We start from the raw sequence: 16,999 nt of genomic DNA on the forward strand, positions 1-16,999 counted from the left end.
AGGCAGGCTAACAGATACACTGCTTAGACTGCAGGGATTTTAAAAAGTAAAAGTGGCTGCTCTTTTAACAGGCTTTGCAGGACAGACCTCCGAAGTCACAGTCTGTTCAAATACAGAAATACTTACTTTTGTAACAGGCTGTCCAGCTGATAAAGGTGTGTGTGTAGTGGCTGACAATGAAGGTATTCGTGACTGAGGTGGTAGTACAATCATTGGTTTCTGACTTCCAGCTACAGTTGTGGGTGGACATAATTTTGATTGTGCAGTTGAAGACACCGCTGGCACTATAACAAGAACAACAATACTCACAGAGAGTCCAAGTTTTCAACACTAAATGACTCACCAAGAAGCTAGATTAGTTAATAGAACAAAAAGTATAATCAGGATTACCCCTAAACAAATGATAAAATGGCAATTGGAACAAGATAATTTAGACATAATTGTTTATATTTGTGTAGCCGCGTTTACATGTGTACAAGTATTTGAACTGATACAGGTATAAGCTCCAAAAATCAGGAAATATCAATTTGTGCAGAACACTTGTTAGACCACAGTTACAGTTCCACGTTCAATTTGGGATACCTTGTTAAATTTTTAGGAAAGTTTGAGTATGAGACACTAATTATGAAGTGACTTATGACAGTAGAACTATCAAAGCTCGGTGAGAAAGCATAGTTAAGGGATAGATTACTGCATATCACAGAAGGCTATGTTAATATATGAGGTAGAAAATGGTAAAAAAGGGTAATACTGACAAAGAGGAGATAAATTAAAGGTTGGACAAAACTTGTGTGAAGCAGTAACAGGTATAGACGAGCTAGGTCAATCATGTTTTTATGTTGTATATTCTATATACTTTTCAGCAGAAATGGTCGAGAGAAGATTTAATGCAAGATTACTTAAGACCATAAAGAAATAGGAACAACAGTAACCCTAGATTCTTCAGCAGTAGAGGAAAATCAATCTCAGCCTTAAAATATACACAAGAACACTGCTCCAAAAGACTTTCAACCTTCAAAAGAAATTCCTCATCTCCATCTTAAATTAGTACTCCTTTATTCAGAGAACATGCCCACTGGTCCTGGGCTCACCTACAAGGGGTACATCCTCTCGGCATTTACGCTGTCAAGCCCCTTAATTCTTTATGCTTCAATGAGATCATCTCTCATTCTTCTGAACTCCAGAAGAAAGTCCCCAACCAGTTTTTTTTGCTCAGAAGACAATCCCTCCATACCAGGGATCATTCTGGTAAACCTTCTCTGAATTACCTCCTATGAAATAACTTTTCTTTAAAAAAAAAGGGGGACCAACACTGTCCACATTACTCTAGAAATGGTCTGGCCATTACCTAGTAGTTGCAGGTGGTCTTCCCGGCTCTTCTACTCCAAACCCCTTGAAATAAGGGTGAACATTCATTCGCTTTCTTGATTACCTGCTGCGTGTGTGCTGGCTTTCTGTGTTTCATGCACAAAGTACCTCCAAATCCCTGTGTACTGTGGGTTTCTTCAGTTTTTCTCATTTTAACTAATATTCTGTTATTTTGTTCTCCTTCCAAAATGAACAACTTAATTTCCCACATTATATCCCATTTGCCAACTTCTTGCCCATTTACTTAACCTATCAATATCTCTCTAAAAACTGTTTGTACCCACCCTTGCAAATTGCCTTTTCACCTAATTATGAAGTAGTTCAATAGAGTGAGTAGACAGAGATTATTCTGAATCAGTTTTACAGCATGGAAGAAAGGCCTTTTTTGCCCAATCGGTTCCACACTGCCCGTCAAATACTGTCTACTCTAGCCCCATTTTCCAACACTTGGCCCGTAGCCTTATCAGTGACAGGGAACCAAGAATTTTGAAGTTACCAAGAAAGCAGAGAGAAAAAAGTTAGGAGAACACAAACAAAAAAATGCAGCTCCTGCTTCATCAGTTAATAAAGGTCAGAGCTGATCTTCACCTCAACCATGCTTTATCATTCAACACTCATTGCCAAAATCCAAAAATATATTGAATCTATTAAATTCCAAGATCAATGATTGTGCTTCCACAGCCCTCTGGATACAGAATTGTTAAAGTTTATGATCCTCTAAGTGAAGAAATTTCTCATCATATTATGCAGTGATAGCATCAGGATAAGGGGATGATTGCCATTAGTTCTAGAGTCTGCATTCAGTAGAAACCACCTCACAATTAACTCTGCGCCCCTTAAACATTTTAAATGGGTCAATATGATGACCTCACATTTTTATACATGATTATAGACTATGTCGTTTCACAGTCTACTTCCTCATCCCAGGAATCAATCTAACGAAGCCACATGTAGCTTCCCCCAAAAAGTGAGTGAATTCTTCCTTGGATGTGACAACAAAACCTGCACATTATACTTCAGGCATGGTCTTACTGAATCCTGTAAAAATACAGCAGGACTTCCTTACTTTTGCACTTCGAACATCCTTTCAATAATGGCCAACAAAATATTTGCCTTCTTGAATGCTTGCTGCTGTGTTAATTTTGTGTTTCTTGTACAAAGTTAACCAAATTCCTCTGATCATTAACATTTAATAGCTTTTCACCATTTAAAAAACTGCTGGGTGTAAACCCGAAATGTCAACTTTCCTGCTCCTCTGATGCTGCATGACTTGCTGTGTTCCTCCAGCTCCAGACTGTATTGACTGCGATTTCAGCACCTGCAATTATTGCTATCTTCGACTGTTTTCATTTCTTTCTAAAGTGAATAAATATTTCCCATATTATGTCATGTCAAAGTCTTGCCATTACTTAACTCATCTATACCCTCTTGGAATTCCCAAGTATTTCTTGATCATCTGCTCACATGTACACATATTACATCCCTTCTCTATCTGTCATGGGTGAAGGCAAATCTCTAGAATTCTCTGCCCTAGAGACCTAGTTGTTAAGTAAATTCCAGACAGTGATTGATAAATTTTAATAATATGGTGTGAAAGATTACAGGGACTATACAGAAAAATGGTGTTGAAGTCCAAGGGCAGCCTCAATCCTCTTGAATGATACAGCCTGCTCTAAGGGCTGAGTTGTCTTCTCCAGCTCCCATTTCTTATATTGTACAGACTGTCAGTGCCAGTCCCTTGAGACACACCATTAGTAACAGCCTGACAATCTTAATGTCTTCCTCATCTTTTTAGTATGTTAACCAATTATTAATTGCGTCTAACCTATCTTCAATCTCATGAGCCTTTATCGAATGTAAGAACTTTCCATAGGCCTTTCGAAAAGTCAAAATGAACAATAATTGATGCCTCTATCAAAGTTAATAGATATGAGAAACAATACTCCATAAAAATACTGTTTTTGCCTAATCATCATGATTTTTAAACTTGTCACCATTTCCCTCCTGATGTCAGTTTAACTGACCTGTAACATTGTATTTCCTTGTTTTCTCGTCCTCAGTTACACTACGGGTATACAAACTGCTATCTTCCAAACCACTGGAAACCACATTGCAGAATCTAAGCAATTTTAGAAGATCACAATCAGCATATCAAATAGCTTTAACTATCTCATTTAGTACCCAGGGATGAAGCCAGTCAGATCCAGGCTATTTGTCAGCTTTTAGATCATTTCATGTTTACACTGCATTTTCTTTACTCATTAGGGCACAAGCACCTCACTTTCAGTTTAGTGGCTCAACTTGTGAAGACAGGAAATACTTGTTTAACCTCTCTGCCACTTTTTCATTCCCTATAGTTCTCCTATTTCAGCTTCTAAGAGAACTGGTGTTTACTTTTGTTTATTAGTTCTCTTTTCTTATATCAGTTCAAAGCTTCTCTACAGATAGCTGTTGCAAAATGAAAAGGTACTCTATAATGCAACACATTCAGAGTGGTTATTAACATTGTACCTTTAATGGAAAATTGGAAAAAGGTGACGATGGGCAATAATGGAAGAATTTTGGAGCAATGAGATCTGTTTCATACTACTCCAAAATTGAACTGACTTGGATGGATTGAATAGCATCTTTCCAGGGGTAAAGGTCAATGGTTCCAAAGCAGTTAAGGTTCGTAATGTTCCGAAACTAAAACAAAACAAGTTAAGTAAAGAACTAAGTGGCTGGATGGTGGCAAGCCTGAAGAGGTGGTATAACTCCTAAGGTTGAAGGAACAGCACATCATCAGTGACAATTATGATTTCAAGTGCATCAGCCACAGTAACTATTTTTACAAGTACAAGAATTGATAAGTCAAGAATCACAAAGAATAAAAGCAGAAGTACTTATGAGAAGCATTAGAATATGAACTTGCCATGGTTAGGGCAAAATAACACTATTAAACAGGCAATTTTCATAGGAAATTGGAGCAGAATTTACATAGCTCTTCTTGGCTCATTTCCATGGTGAAGTTTATGACTCCATAAATGCAATCTTAAAACTGGTTTTATATGTTGAGTCACAAATTAGAAGATCATATACATAAAGCAGCACAGCACAAATGTTACAATAAATACCAACTAAACATCTGTATCCTTTCTTTCAAATAATCAAAATTGAAAATATTTGAATTTCCTCTGTTAAGCCAAGTTTTCACAATCCTTTCTACCAATTTTAAAACATTGTGCTAAAAAGCAGCTACAAAATTAGCTGTGTTCCAGTACCATCTCCAAGCAAGCCTTTAAGGAGGCTGTCAAAATAAAACTACTTTTTCTTTAAGCAATGGAAGAAAAAAATTCCCTCATCCCAAACCAAAAAAACAGTGAGCTTCTATAAGTGTTATGCAATAGAATTTAAAGTTTTGAACTAACAGGATAGTATAGTGGTTAAGTGACAGGAAACAGTTAATGGCTGTTTTTCAGATTAAAGATGGATTTAAGAGAATCCCCTAGGAGTATGTGATAGCACTCCCACTCAGATGCATCATAACGCATGGACCCTGGTCTAGAAAGCACAATTTCAAAAATCTGCAGACAATACAAAACCTGAAGTATTATGAACTGTGCTGAAGATAGTATGTAGAATCTGAAAAGGATGGACAGACTGATTAACTGGATGCAGAGAAGTGTGAAGTACAACACATGGAGGCAGCTTAAAATGAAGGGCACAATTCTAAAACGGGGTGCAGGAGCAGAGGGACCGAGAATCATATGTAAAATTATTCATCAATTCCTATCATGTTGAGAATACAATAAATGAAGACCTGAATGCCATCTATTTTAAAAATTTATCTAGGGACTATTGTTTAGTTAAGATGACAAGACAATAGATTTCAGCAGTTAAATGAGCAACTTCAGTATGTGGATCAATTGTCCTTGGAGGACAGAAAGTCAAGAGGATGACAGAGGCATTCAGAATCGTGAAGAGCCTGAACTGACTCAATAGGGAGAAACTGTTCCCACTGGTGGAGGGACCAAAACAAAAAAGGGGCACATGAATTTGACAACAGGCAATGACGACAAGGTAAAAATCTTTTACACCCCAAGTTGGTGGGATCTGGAACACTGCCTTTATGCGGAGGAGGCAGGTTCAATTCAAAAGGGTATTGGAATATTATGGAGTATCATTTGGAAAAAAAAAGAACATGTGGGGCTACGGGAGGGGAGGAGTGGTGCTAAATGGATTTGTCTTTCAGAATTGACACGTGGCATCGAAAGGACTCCTTCTGAGCTGTAACCATTTTAACATCTGTCTCCATAAAGGCACTATGGAAACACAGGCAAATGTAGTCCCAAGGCACTTTACAGGAGAGTAATCAAATAAATTGGTGCTGAGCCATACAAGGGCATATTACCAGCTTGTTTAAAGAGGTTGGTTTCAAAGAACTTCTTATGAGCAAAATGAAACAATCGCAGAAATGTTGGAGTGGAGGAGTCAATTTCAGAGCTTGTGACAACTGCAAGCAAGGCTATCGTTTTTAAGTCAGCATTATTGCCATTCCCCAATGGTCTTTGAGAATGTGGTGATAAGCTGTCTTCTTAAACCACTACAGTCCGTTTAGCGTAGGTATACCCATAGTGCCACTGGGGGTGTTGTTCCAGGATACTGATTAGTGACACTGAAAGAACAGCGATATATATTTCCAAGTCAAGATGGTGACTGGCATGGAGGAAATTTGCAGATGGTGGAATTCCCACGTTATCAAATGCCCTTGATGCAAGAGGTTATGATCGTCCAGCTAGATACATCCATATTCCATGAATGAATTAAAAGAAAATCTCAGAAAGAAGATGGGAAAGTGGTCAGGTATGCATTAAGATGGTCATGTCTAGAAATAACAATGGCATGGATGAGGATTTCAGCTGCAGTTGAGTGGCACGCAGAGTCAGGTAATGCAACAGAACCAAGCAGGCTTACTGTTACATGGTTAAAATACTAACTAAGGGTCAATTACAGCACCGAGGTTGGAAGCATGTCTTGTTCCACCTCAAACTGCAAAAGAGTGACTAGCGAATTGTTTGGCATTTAGTCCTATTCCAAAACAAAGCTTCTTAGAGATCCTTTCATTTTCTGGATCCAAATCAAAGCCTCTTGTTTCCAAGTTGATACCTCCACACATTTCAAGAACAGAGTCCATGAACTCACTCCTCCATTCCAGTTAGGAGAAGTGCTCTTCCAGTTTCAAACTGAAGCAAAACAGAGGATGGAGGAGGATTTCTGCCTCACCATCCCAGACACCTTAAGTGGCATGTTATAAAAAGGAGGCAAAGTATACTTTTCAATTGATTACCTGATCCTTTCCTTCCTTTGCCATTCCCTCCTCTTTTGTTAGCCACAGGAAGTTCTATTTCCTCTTGTGGCATTTGTGACACCTTCTGTAGAAAAAGCTTCTCCAATGTTTGTGCCATTACAACTATGTCATCCCCTGGCTATAAACAGACACTAGTTATATCTTTTATCAACATAAAATAAGAAGCATTTAACAGTTATAAAAGCTGTAACATACCCGATTATATACATAGCAGTTAGTAAACATTGTATTTATGTCCTCTATACACTCCATAGCTTTACAATAATATCTATTTTCCAAGCGTTTTTTGATGGTACCCAAATCCATTGGGTTCTTTGTAATCTGATAATAATCCTGTAGGGAGACAGGGAGAAAAGAAAACAGGCTGAGCAGCAGCATGCATTTGTTCTTTTTCTTCCAAATAGTTTGTGACCTTAATGGCAAAAATTATGTTCCAGTTTTAATTATTGTTAAATTGATTAGTCAATATAACAGCACTATTTTTTTAAAAATGAATTATAATAAAAAAATCTGCATTCCTTTATTATCTCAGATATAAGTTAGCAAACAACATACTTCCGTTCCCAAGTCTTGATGCATAGTACCGATTGTTTTGGAATAAAATTTAGACTTTTGTTGAATGGAAATATTTGTGAAAAATACAGTGACATTGGATAAATAGAATGCATTATTCACAAATCAGAAGAGAAATCAATTTGGCATCAAGAATGTGACTAAAAAAGTAGTATGATGAATTTTAATACGGATAGAAAGTTGACTAATTGAGAACAAATACTTTTGAGCATCGCTTACATTTCACATGGGCTGGAAGCAATTTGACTGGAATTACATTTGTACTTGGTATATAGCAATGATTTTGACATTAATAGTATGAAGTGCAATCTTAAAACTTACTCTGACAGGATGAGAAACAAGGTTCTACCAAAAGAATTTGAACAGTTCAGAGCAAAAGTAAAAAGCAGAACCAAGATAATCATCTTTGGATTACTATCTGAGCCCTGGAGTCCCACAAACAGGTAAATAAAGTCGAGGAGATAAACACATGGCTCAAAAGATTGAAGTGGATGAAATGGGTTTCAGTTCATGAGTCACTGGCACCCGCACTGGGGTTGAAGGGATTTTTTTTCTGGGGGCGGTGGTGGAGAAAGAGGTGGATGAGCTTAACATGAAGCACACTGGGATCAGTGTCCTGGTGAATTCAGTAACCAGGGCTGACAGGGCTTTAAAATAACTAGTTTTGAGTGGAGGGGGTGGCAGGCGAAGGAAAGGATAAAATATAGACTTACAAACCAATGGTACACCCATGGGATCTCCGACATCAGGGTTCTTAGCAGAGGCAGTAATGCAGAGACTCGAACAAACAGCTCTGCCAATCATCCAACCCAAACTTTGGGTCCGCTACGTGGATGACACCTTTGTCATCACTAAACAAAACAAATTAGAGGAAACCTTCAAGGCCATCAATAATACCCTTACTGGCATAACATTCACAAAAGAGGAGGAAAACAACAACAAACTGCCATTCCTAGATGTCACAGTAGAGCGAACAGTCAATGGGGAACTTCAAACCAGCGTCTACAGGAAAACAACACATACGGACCAAATACTGAACTACAGGAGCAACCATCCCAACACCCACAAACGAAGCTGCATTAGAACATTATTCCAATGAGCCACCACTCACTGCAGCACAGAGGAACTACAAAGAGCAGAAGAAAATCACCTATACAGGGTATTCAAAAAGAATGGGTACCCAATGAACACAGTCTACCGATTTCTCAGCAACAAGCCCAAACAAACAGACAAAACAGGCCCAGAAACCATAACCACTCTCCCCTACATCAAAGACATTTCCGAAATGACTGCCAGACTACTCGGACCTCTTGGCATCATGGCAGCCCACAAACCCACCAAGACACAAACAGCAGCTAATCAACTTAAAAGACCCTATACAGGCAACAAGCAAAACGAACGTCATCTACAAAATATCTTGCAAGAACTGTGACAAACACTACGTTGGACAAACAGGCAGAAAGCTAGCCACCAGGATACATGAACATCAACTAGCCACAAAACAACATGACCCTCTACCACTCGTATCCTTACATACAGATGAGGAAGGACACCACTGTGATTGGGACAACACATCCATCCTAGGACGAGCCAAACAGAGACACGCACGAGAATTCCTAGAAGCATGGCATTCCAACTGGAACTCTATCAACAAAGACATTGATTAGGAGCCCATCTACCATCCCCTGAGAAAAACAACAAGAAATGACATCACCAATGCAGGAAATGACATCAGCAACCCAAGGAAACCTAAACAGATAAATAGAAAGCGGGACATAATACCAGCGCTTCGTCGGAGGCTCACTGATGTTACTTAGAATGGTGACGAAACGTCTGAAAACTAACCTTCCAGCTCAGCAAGCAAACTCACATCCAGACTTGCAAAGCAACATGACATGAGAGTATTACATGGTAACTATTTGGATAACAACATCCAGAGGCATGAGAACAAATGCAAGCATGCGCAGGAGTGTGATGGGAAGGGACGGGGCAAAAATTTATAAGAAATAGAAAATATGACAGTGAAAAGCATTAAAAAGCAACAAAATGAAATGGTCTATATTTGAACAGAGAATATTTGAAACAAACTAAATTCATGAAAAAGGGACAACGATGTTGATGGACATGATCTATAACAGACATGATAACAAGGAGATCAAAGCTGGGAATTAAATATTCAGGGTACATGCCTTTTTGAAAAGGACAGATAGAAGGAAAGCAGGTGAGATAACTTTGTTAGTACTGAATGGAGTAAGTATAAAAGTAAGAGATGATCTTGGATCAGAATGTTTAGCATCCACATAGGCTGTGACTTTAAAATAAAAACAAGGGTAAGCATACTGATAGTAGTCGTCGTCTATCGGCCCCTTAACAGTAGCTACACGGTAGGTCAAAGAATACCAAATAAGGAGCTGGGGACAGCAAGTAAGTAAAGCAGCACATTAATAATTATGGGTGATCTTAATCTTCATGCAGGTTTGTGGAGGTTGCCACAAGGAGGGATTAGTGACTTTGGGGTTACCTCCTGGAGTAAGGTGAGTACATCCAACAAGGAATCAGGTTATTTTGGATCTGATAACGCGTAATGAGGCAGATTTAATAAAAGGTGTCAGGGTAGAAGACCTCCCCCCAGCAGAAAAAAGACCACACATTTAGTATTTGATTTTAAGAGGGAGAAACTGGAGTTGGAAACAACTGTGCTGAAGCTAACTAAAGACGTAATTACTAAAGAACAAGGCCCATGTTAGCTCCAACAGACTGGAAAAGGAGTTTAGCGGAGAAGACAATAGAGGAGTAATGGATTGGATGTTTAAGAAAGTGGTTCACAGTTCACAACATCAATATATCCTCGTCAGAAGTATGAGTTTAGGGAGGGGATATGCCAACCCCTGGCTAACCAGCAAAGTCGAAGACAGCAAAGTGAAAGAAAACAAAATTTGCAATGTCAAAAAAAAAAGCTAGTGGTAAACAAGAGAATTTGGAAAACTTAAAGCAAAATAGAGAGGGATATGTTCACTTAATTTGTTATTGGGAAAATACTACAGTCTGTTATAAAGGACATACTATCACAGCATTTACAAATATATGACAGAAAATCAAGCAGAGCCAGCAAGGCTTCAATGAAGTGGAGATCACGCCTGAAATTTAATACAATTGCTTGACAAGGTAACAAGGACGACAGTGGATATGACATTTGGATTTCCAGATGGTATTTGATAAGGTACCACACACTGAGATACTCACGATAAAAGCATATGGTGTTGCATACAGAATAATAGCATGATTCAAGGAATGCCTAACTAACACAAAAATCAGAGAATTGGGAATATGGGGGGTATTTTCAACATAGAAATTTGTAACTAGTAGGAGCACCACTGAGATCAGTGGTGGGACCACATTATTTACATGGTAAATCAGTGACTTGGAGGAGGAAAGCAATGGACTGCCACCCAACTTGCAGATCTCACAACACTAGGTGGGGAAAGCAATGGGTCTACAGAGGGATCTAGGCTAGTTAAGTGAGTAGACAAAAATATGGCAGATGGAACATAAATGTGGGAAATTGAGACAGTGGCAGGTTTATTTATTTTAATATTTAAGTAGAAAAAATTACAGAAAGCTACATCCTCAAGATTTGGGAGTCTTCGTGCATAAATCATAAAAAGCTGGCTTACAAGTTTAGCAGGTAATAAAGAAGACAAATGGAATGTTTACATATATTGTCAGGGGAATGGAGTTAACAAAGAGGGAAATCTAGAACTATACAGGGCACTAAATTAGACCACAGCTGAAATACTGAACATTTTTGGACCCCTTATCTAAGGGGAGATATACTTGCATTGGAGACATCCAGAGAAGGTTCACAAGGTAGTTCCTCGTTATTCTGGGCGGGGGTGGGGGGGGGGGGGTGGTGGTGGCAGCAGCAGGAATAGTCTTGACAGCAGGTTGAGTAAGTCTGTCTGTACTCAATGGAAGTGAAGAATTTGAAATACACAAGATTCTTAGGGTATATTACAGAACAGATGTGGCAAGTTTGTATCTCCTGAGAGAATCTAGGATCGCAGGGCAGAAACTGTGTTAGTGGAGAGTTAAGGAATGTCCTCAGTGAATCTGTGAAATTTTTAGCATTGAAGATTTTGGGGACTGAAATGTTAAGTATATTCAAGGATGAGATAGAGAGATGTTTAAAATCAGTAAGGGAATCTACAGTAATGGGGAAAGGCAGGGAGTATAGCTGATCTGATGATTTCTCAACTACAAAGATTTTGAATGGTGCAGCAGACTCAGTGGGCGGAATGGCCTACTTCAATTGCATGGTCTTGTGGAGGTGGTGGCGTTTGCTGGCAAATAACTGGAAAATAACTGGAAAATATTTTAAGAAATAAAGAGACGCAAGTGCAACTTCGTGTGGATACAGTGAAGGATTACACTACACAAACAAGAGGTCAGATTCAACAGAAAGAGAAATAAGTCAGGACTCAAATTCCATAAAGTATAAATACAGGCAGAGAAAGGCAAAAAGATCCAACAGCTGTTAGGGTTTTTATGAATTTTTTTAAACTACAGAAGAAAAGTAAACCAGTTGTGACTTTATGAACACTGCCGTTGAACTGTAGAAAATTCCTATATTGGTTTTGGTATCTCAATAATCCAGGGATCTAAACATATAAATTAAGGAATGTAAATTCAAAAACCTTGTTTAAGAATTTATAATGCAGTTTTAGACTAAAACATCAAAAGTAGAAAATTGGTACCAGTTGTAAATTGACAATGCAATTATCAAATTGCCAAAAATTCCAACTGATCCACTAATCTCCTTATTGAAAAGAAAACTCACCTGTTCTTACCTTAATCACCACTGAAGCAATTCAAAAGAGGCCCAGTAACTTCAGAAAAATTAGAAACTGGTAATAGATGTCCTTGCCATGAGGCAAGATGATTTTTCTAGCTGGCTTACTAATGACAATGACATTTAAGATAACAACTCTTCTCTTGCCAACTAAGACAAATCACTTCAATGGTAACACTAATTTTAAGTTACTTAAGCGAAAAGGAGGAGTATATAGATGAGGTCAAATGGTCTCATTCATGCTGCAAATGTTTACAGTTCCATTTCTAATTGCCTGCCCTTTGCCAAAATTAGAAGAGCATTGCAGTGACATCCAGATTTTGAATGTCTACCCTCATCAGGTTACACAAAAATTGATTACCTTTCTCCAGAAAAAAAAAAACTCCACCTCACAGGTGTCCAAAAGCTGAGAATCTGAATAATGCAAAAATAACCAAGTGGCACAAGCCAGATTAGTATAGCTGAAATCATGCATCCAAATGCAAGGTTACGCTTCATAACACACTAAATTTTCAATTACTACCTTTTTACTATGTCTTACAGTACGGATATTTCTTAAGGGGTTAGGCTCCAACTCCATACTGTCTTTATAAAATTTGCTCCCTATTGCAATTCGTCCATTGTTTTAGCTAAAAGATATGGCAATATAACTCAATAAAGCACTGTTCTAATCAGGCATAACTATAATTCTTACAGGCAAGTTCAGCTTCACAGCATCAACAGGTTGTTGGAATGGCCATGCAAAATGGTGCTTCCAAAGAGCTTTAACCACCACTTTTTCCAAATACTGCAGCTGATTTGTCATGCGGCTAGGTTTGTTTGGGTTACGATATTCTGGTGGTTGAGGATTCACAATCACATTTTTCTGCTGGGATCTTTTATCCCCAGTCGATGTCATTTCAACTCTCGAAATTTCTTGCGCTCAGCCAATAGGATTGAAAAAAACTTTTCTTTCAATGTTCTTGACAGACTATTAATCCATCATGCTTCTGGGCCAGAATAATGATAGGACCTGTTGGAAAAAATAACTTGAGAAAACATTGCTTTTTTACTCAAATTTAAATCATATATTTTTAGTTCTGTTTTTAAAGAATTCAGAATACATCCTTTTAAAGTAAATACCACCAGTGGATGAAGAAACCCAAAAAGATTCCATTTATGCTTATGATAATTCTGAGATAAATGCAAGTAAGCTTAGTATTGTCCCATCTTGGTGAATAGAGGTTATGCCATAATTTTCAAAGTGAAATTTTAAAGGGCCAAAATGGATAGATTGATATAGATTAATGATGAATATAGCTAGAAGTAAATCAGCTCCATTCAAAAACACAAGAGAAAAATACCACCATTCAGTGCAGACATGCATAATATCAGAATAAGCAACTTGGCAGATCATTTCCCTTTGCTCACCAGTTTCATTCAAAATAAAAGGAGTCTAGCATTTGAGTTTTTGAAAAAAAAAAGTAATGTGATCAAGTCTCAAGTAATTTAGTGTTTCCGGTGATGAAACAAAAATACAAGAGACAGGCAGATTCCTACTCCCTGCTTAGCAAGTTAATTTTCTAGCCGTGTCAATGTTATCCCTGACACTACAAGCTATTATTTTCCCACAATAACATTTGATGTGGTGACTGAAGGAATAGCAATATATTTCCAAGTCAGGGCAGTGAGTGGTTTGCAAGTGATGTTCCCACATCTGATGACCTTGCCCCTCTAGATGGAAGTGGTCGTGCATATGGAAGGCACAGTTGAAGGACCTGTAGGAAATTTCTGTAAAGCATCTTGTAGAACATACACATTGTTGCAACTGATCATCAGTGGTGAAAAGAGTGGATGTTTGTGGATGTGGTACCAATCAAGCAAGCTGCTTTGTCCTAGATGGTGTCAAGCTTCGAATGTTGCTGGAGATACACCCACCCAGGCAAGTGGGAAGTATTCCATCACACTCCTGACTTGCACTTTATAGGTGATGGACAAGCTCTAGCAGGTGAGAAGGCAAGCTACATGTTGCAGTATTTCTAGCTTCAGACCTGCTGTTGTGGCATGTTTGTGACAAGGAGTTGCACCTCTGGTTAATCACAGCCCCAGAGATGTTAATAGTGGGGAATTCAGTGATGGTAACACGATTAATGTGAGGTCAGATTAGTTCTTATTGGACGTGGTCATAGCAAATAACATTTGTGCTACACAAATGCCAGGCAAAGTGTCAGTCCAAGCCTGGATTTTGTCCAGATCCTTGTTGCATTTGAACATAGATCATAGAATCCCTACAGTGCGGAACCAGGCCCTTTGACCCAACAAGTCCACACCAAACCTGAGCATCCCACCCAGACCCATCCCCTTATAACCCACCTACTCTACACATCCCTAAACACTATGGGCAATTTAGCATAGCCCATCCACCTAGCCAGCACATCTTTGGACTGCGGGAGGAAACGGAGCGCACGGAGGAAACCAATGCAGACAACGTGGAAACCCCACAAAGACAATTGCCTGAAGGTGGAATTGAACATGGGTCCCTGACACTGTGAGGCAGCAGTGTGAGCCACAGCCACTGTGTCACCCACAGTTTCAGTTTCTGAGTGATGGAAACTAGTGCTGAACATCTGCAACCATTGGTGAGCAATCCCTTCTTCTAATCTTATGATGGAGGGAAGGTCATTGATAAAGCAGTTGAAGATGGTTAGGCAACCCAAACTACCCTCAAGAACTCCTGCACAGAGATCTTGGATCCGAGATGACTGACCTCCAACAACCACAACCATCTTATCTGCCAGGTGAGACTCCAACCAGCAGTTTGCCCTTGATACCTACAGATTCCAGTTGTGCCAGGCCCCCTAATTTCACATTTGGTCAAATGCAGCCTTGATGTCAAGAGCTGTCAATTTTACCTCACCTCTGGGATTTAGCTCATTTTTATTCATATTTGGGATCAAAGCTCCAATAAGGTCAGGGGCTGAGTGGCCCCGGCGGAACATAAACTGGACATCACTGAGGTAGTTATTGCTCAGCAGCTGCAGCTTGGTAGGTGTTGTCAACAGTGCCATCACTTTACTAACGATAGAGAGTTAACTAATGGGGCAATAATTGGTCAGATTGGATTTGCATCCCCTTGTGTACAGGACATAGCTGGAACGTATGGGTTGTCTTATTAAGAAAGGTTGGGCAGGCTAGGCCTCTAATTTCCTGGAGTTTAGATGAGGTGACTCATTAAAAGAATGTGCTGAAGGGTCTTGACAGGATATGATATAAAGTAGTCGTCATATCCTTTTCTGCAGACTTAGAGGTTGAAAACTAAACAGTCACCTATTTAAAACAGAAATGAGGTAAAATTATTTCGAAATGGTTGATTATCTCCTGAAACTATCCTAAAAAAAAAGCAGATGAAGGTGTGTCCAAAGGGATGAAAGGTCATCAGGCAAGAGGCAAGAATGTGGAATTGAGGTCACATTTCAGTTAGCAGTTAATGATAGTTAAAAAATCTTCCCATTAGCTGACGGTAAAAGGACTACAGGAGAAACAATTAAGATTTTGGGCAAGGCAGCAAGGGAAATGACAAGTGAATGAAAATGGTCATAAGGGTGGTGGAGTAGAAACTATGACTTCAGAAGGAAAGAATCGGCAATTGAAAGAAAAAAAACCACATAGGGCTACATGGATTGAGAAGAGAAAGAATGTCTGGCTTGCTCTATGAGGAGTCAGCATGGACTGAAAAGCACAGCCGAAGCTCCTTCTAAAGATGTAAATGACTGCTCACAATATCTAGACCACTGACAAAGTTCTATAGCAGTTGGCGAGTGTGGGGTGCGGGGGGTTGGAGGGGAATTCTCACAACTGGGTGGATACAGAAATTGGACAGGATGAAAATAAAGTGGTGGCACATAAAAGGAAGTCAAAGCTCAAACTAGAAATGTTACTTGGCCCCCAAGGGCTGCATATAAGGTTATGGAGACAAGGGTGGAGACAAATTCCTGCCACAATTCTTCAATCCTGCAAAACAGTGGTGACATGTTTGGAGATTTTTGTTATATTGCTAGTCAATCTAACCATTCATGATTGAACTGATCAACCTATAGTCATGACAGAAAATATCAAGAAACTGTAAACAGTGACAAAATGAATTTGGAAAGGAAAATTAGGGGTCGAATTAGAAAAGTATACAATGGTATTCCCAAAGGATTATTAAGTATTTGTGACATACTAAATGACCTCAACTCATTTATTTCGGGGAAAAAAAAAATCAGCTTGTAGACAAGAGAATCTAGAAACGTAGTTAACAGTAAGGAAGATGGCAACAGACTTCAGGAAATCAGACAAATGTGAGAAATGCACACAAATAACAGATGATGTACCGTAAAGAAGCGTTTTCTTTATTTGTTAGTTGTACGAGGGCATTGCTGACCAGGCAGCATTTATTGCCCATCCCTAATTGCCCACAGGGCAATTCAGAGTCAACCATATTGCTGTGGGTCTTCAGTCACATGTGGGACTAATCAGGTAATGATGGCAGTTTCCTTCTCTAAAAGACATTAGTGAACCAGATGGGGTTTTCCAATAACTGAAAAAGGGTTTGTGGTTAGTATTAAATTCTTAATTCCAGATATTTTATTGAATTCAAATTCCACCATCTGCCATGGTGGGATTCGAACCCGGGTTCCTGGAATGTGGGGATCTGGATTAACTGTCCATTGATAATACCACCGGGTTATTGCCTCTTAAGTGTGAAGTGACATGTCTCAGAAGAAAAAGGTGAAAGGAAGGCAACATCAAAAAAAAGAAAAATCAGTCCAACAGGTTTGTGAAAACTCCAACTTTCAAAGTGTTGCTCCGATCTCAGACGCAGGGATAGAGGACTCTAAACA

At 39.0% G+C, this 16,999-nt stretch overlaps 1 protein-coding gene across 1 annotated transcript in view; it reads right to left on the bottom strand.

Moving 5' to 3' along the window:
• Positions 1-16,999, bottom strand: part of LOC125456667 (bromodomain-containing protein 3-like) — a 143,158-nt gene that overhangs the window by 76,542 nt on the left and 49,617 nt on the right. The window contains exons 6-9 of the mRNA XM_059648083.1: positions 12,832-13,149; positions 6,911-7,048; positions 6,695-6,833; positions 127-284 (exon numbers count right to left, since the gene is read on the bottom strand). Coding sequence (XP_059504066.1) covers positions 127-284; positions 6,695-6,833; positions 6,911-7,048; positions 12,832-13,035 — 639 coding nt within the window. The 5' untranslated portion in view covers positions 13,036-13,149. The remainder of the gene's footprint in view (positions 1-126; positions 285-6,694; positions 6,834-6,910; positions 7,049-12,831; positions 13,150-16,999) is intronic.

This window comes from Stegostoma tigrinum, chromosome 8 (assembly GCF_030684315.1).
Source record: "Stegostoma tigrinum isolate sSteTig4 chromosome 8, sSteTig4.hap1, whole genome shotgun sequence".
Taxonomy (NCBI): domain Eukaryota; kingdom Metazoa; phylum Chordata; class Chondrichthyes; order Orectolobiformes; family Stegostomatidae; genus Stegostoma; species Stegostoma tigrinum.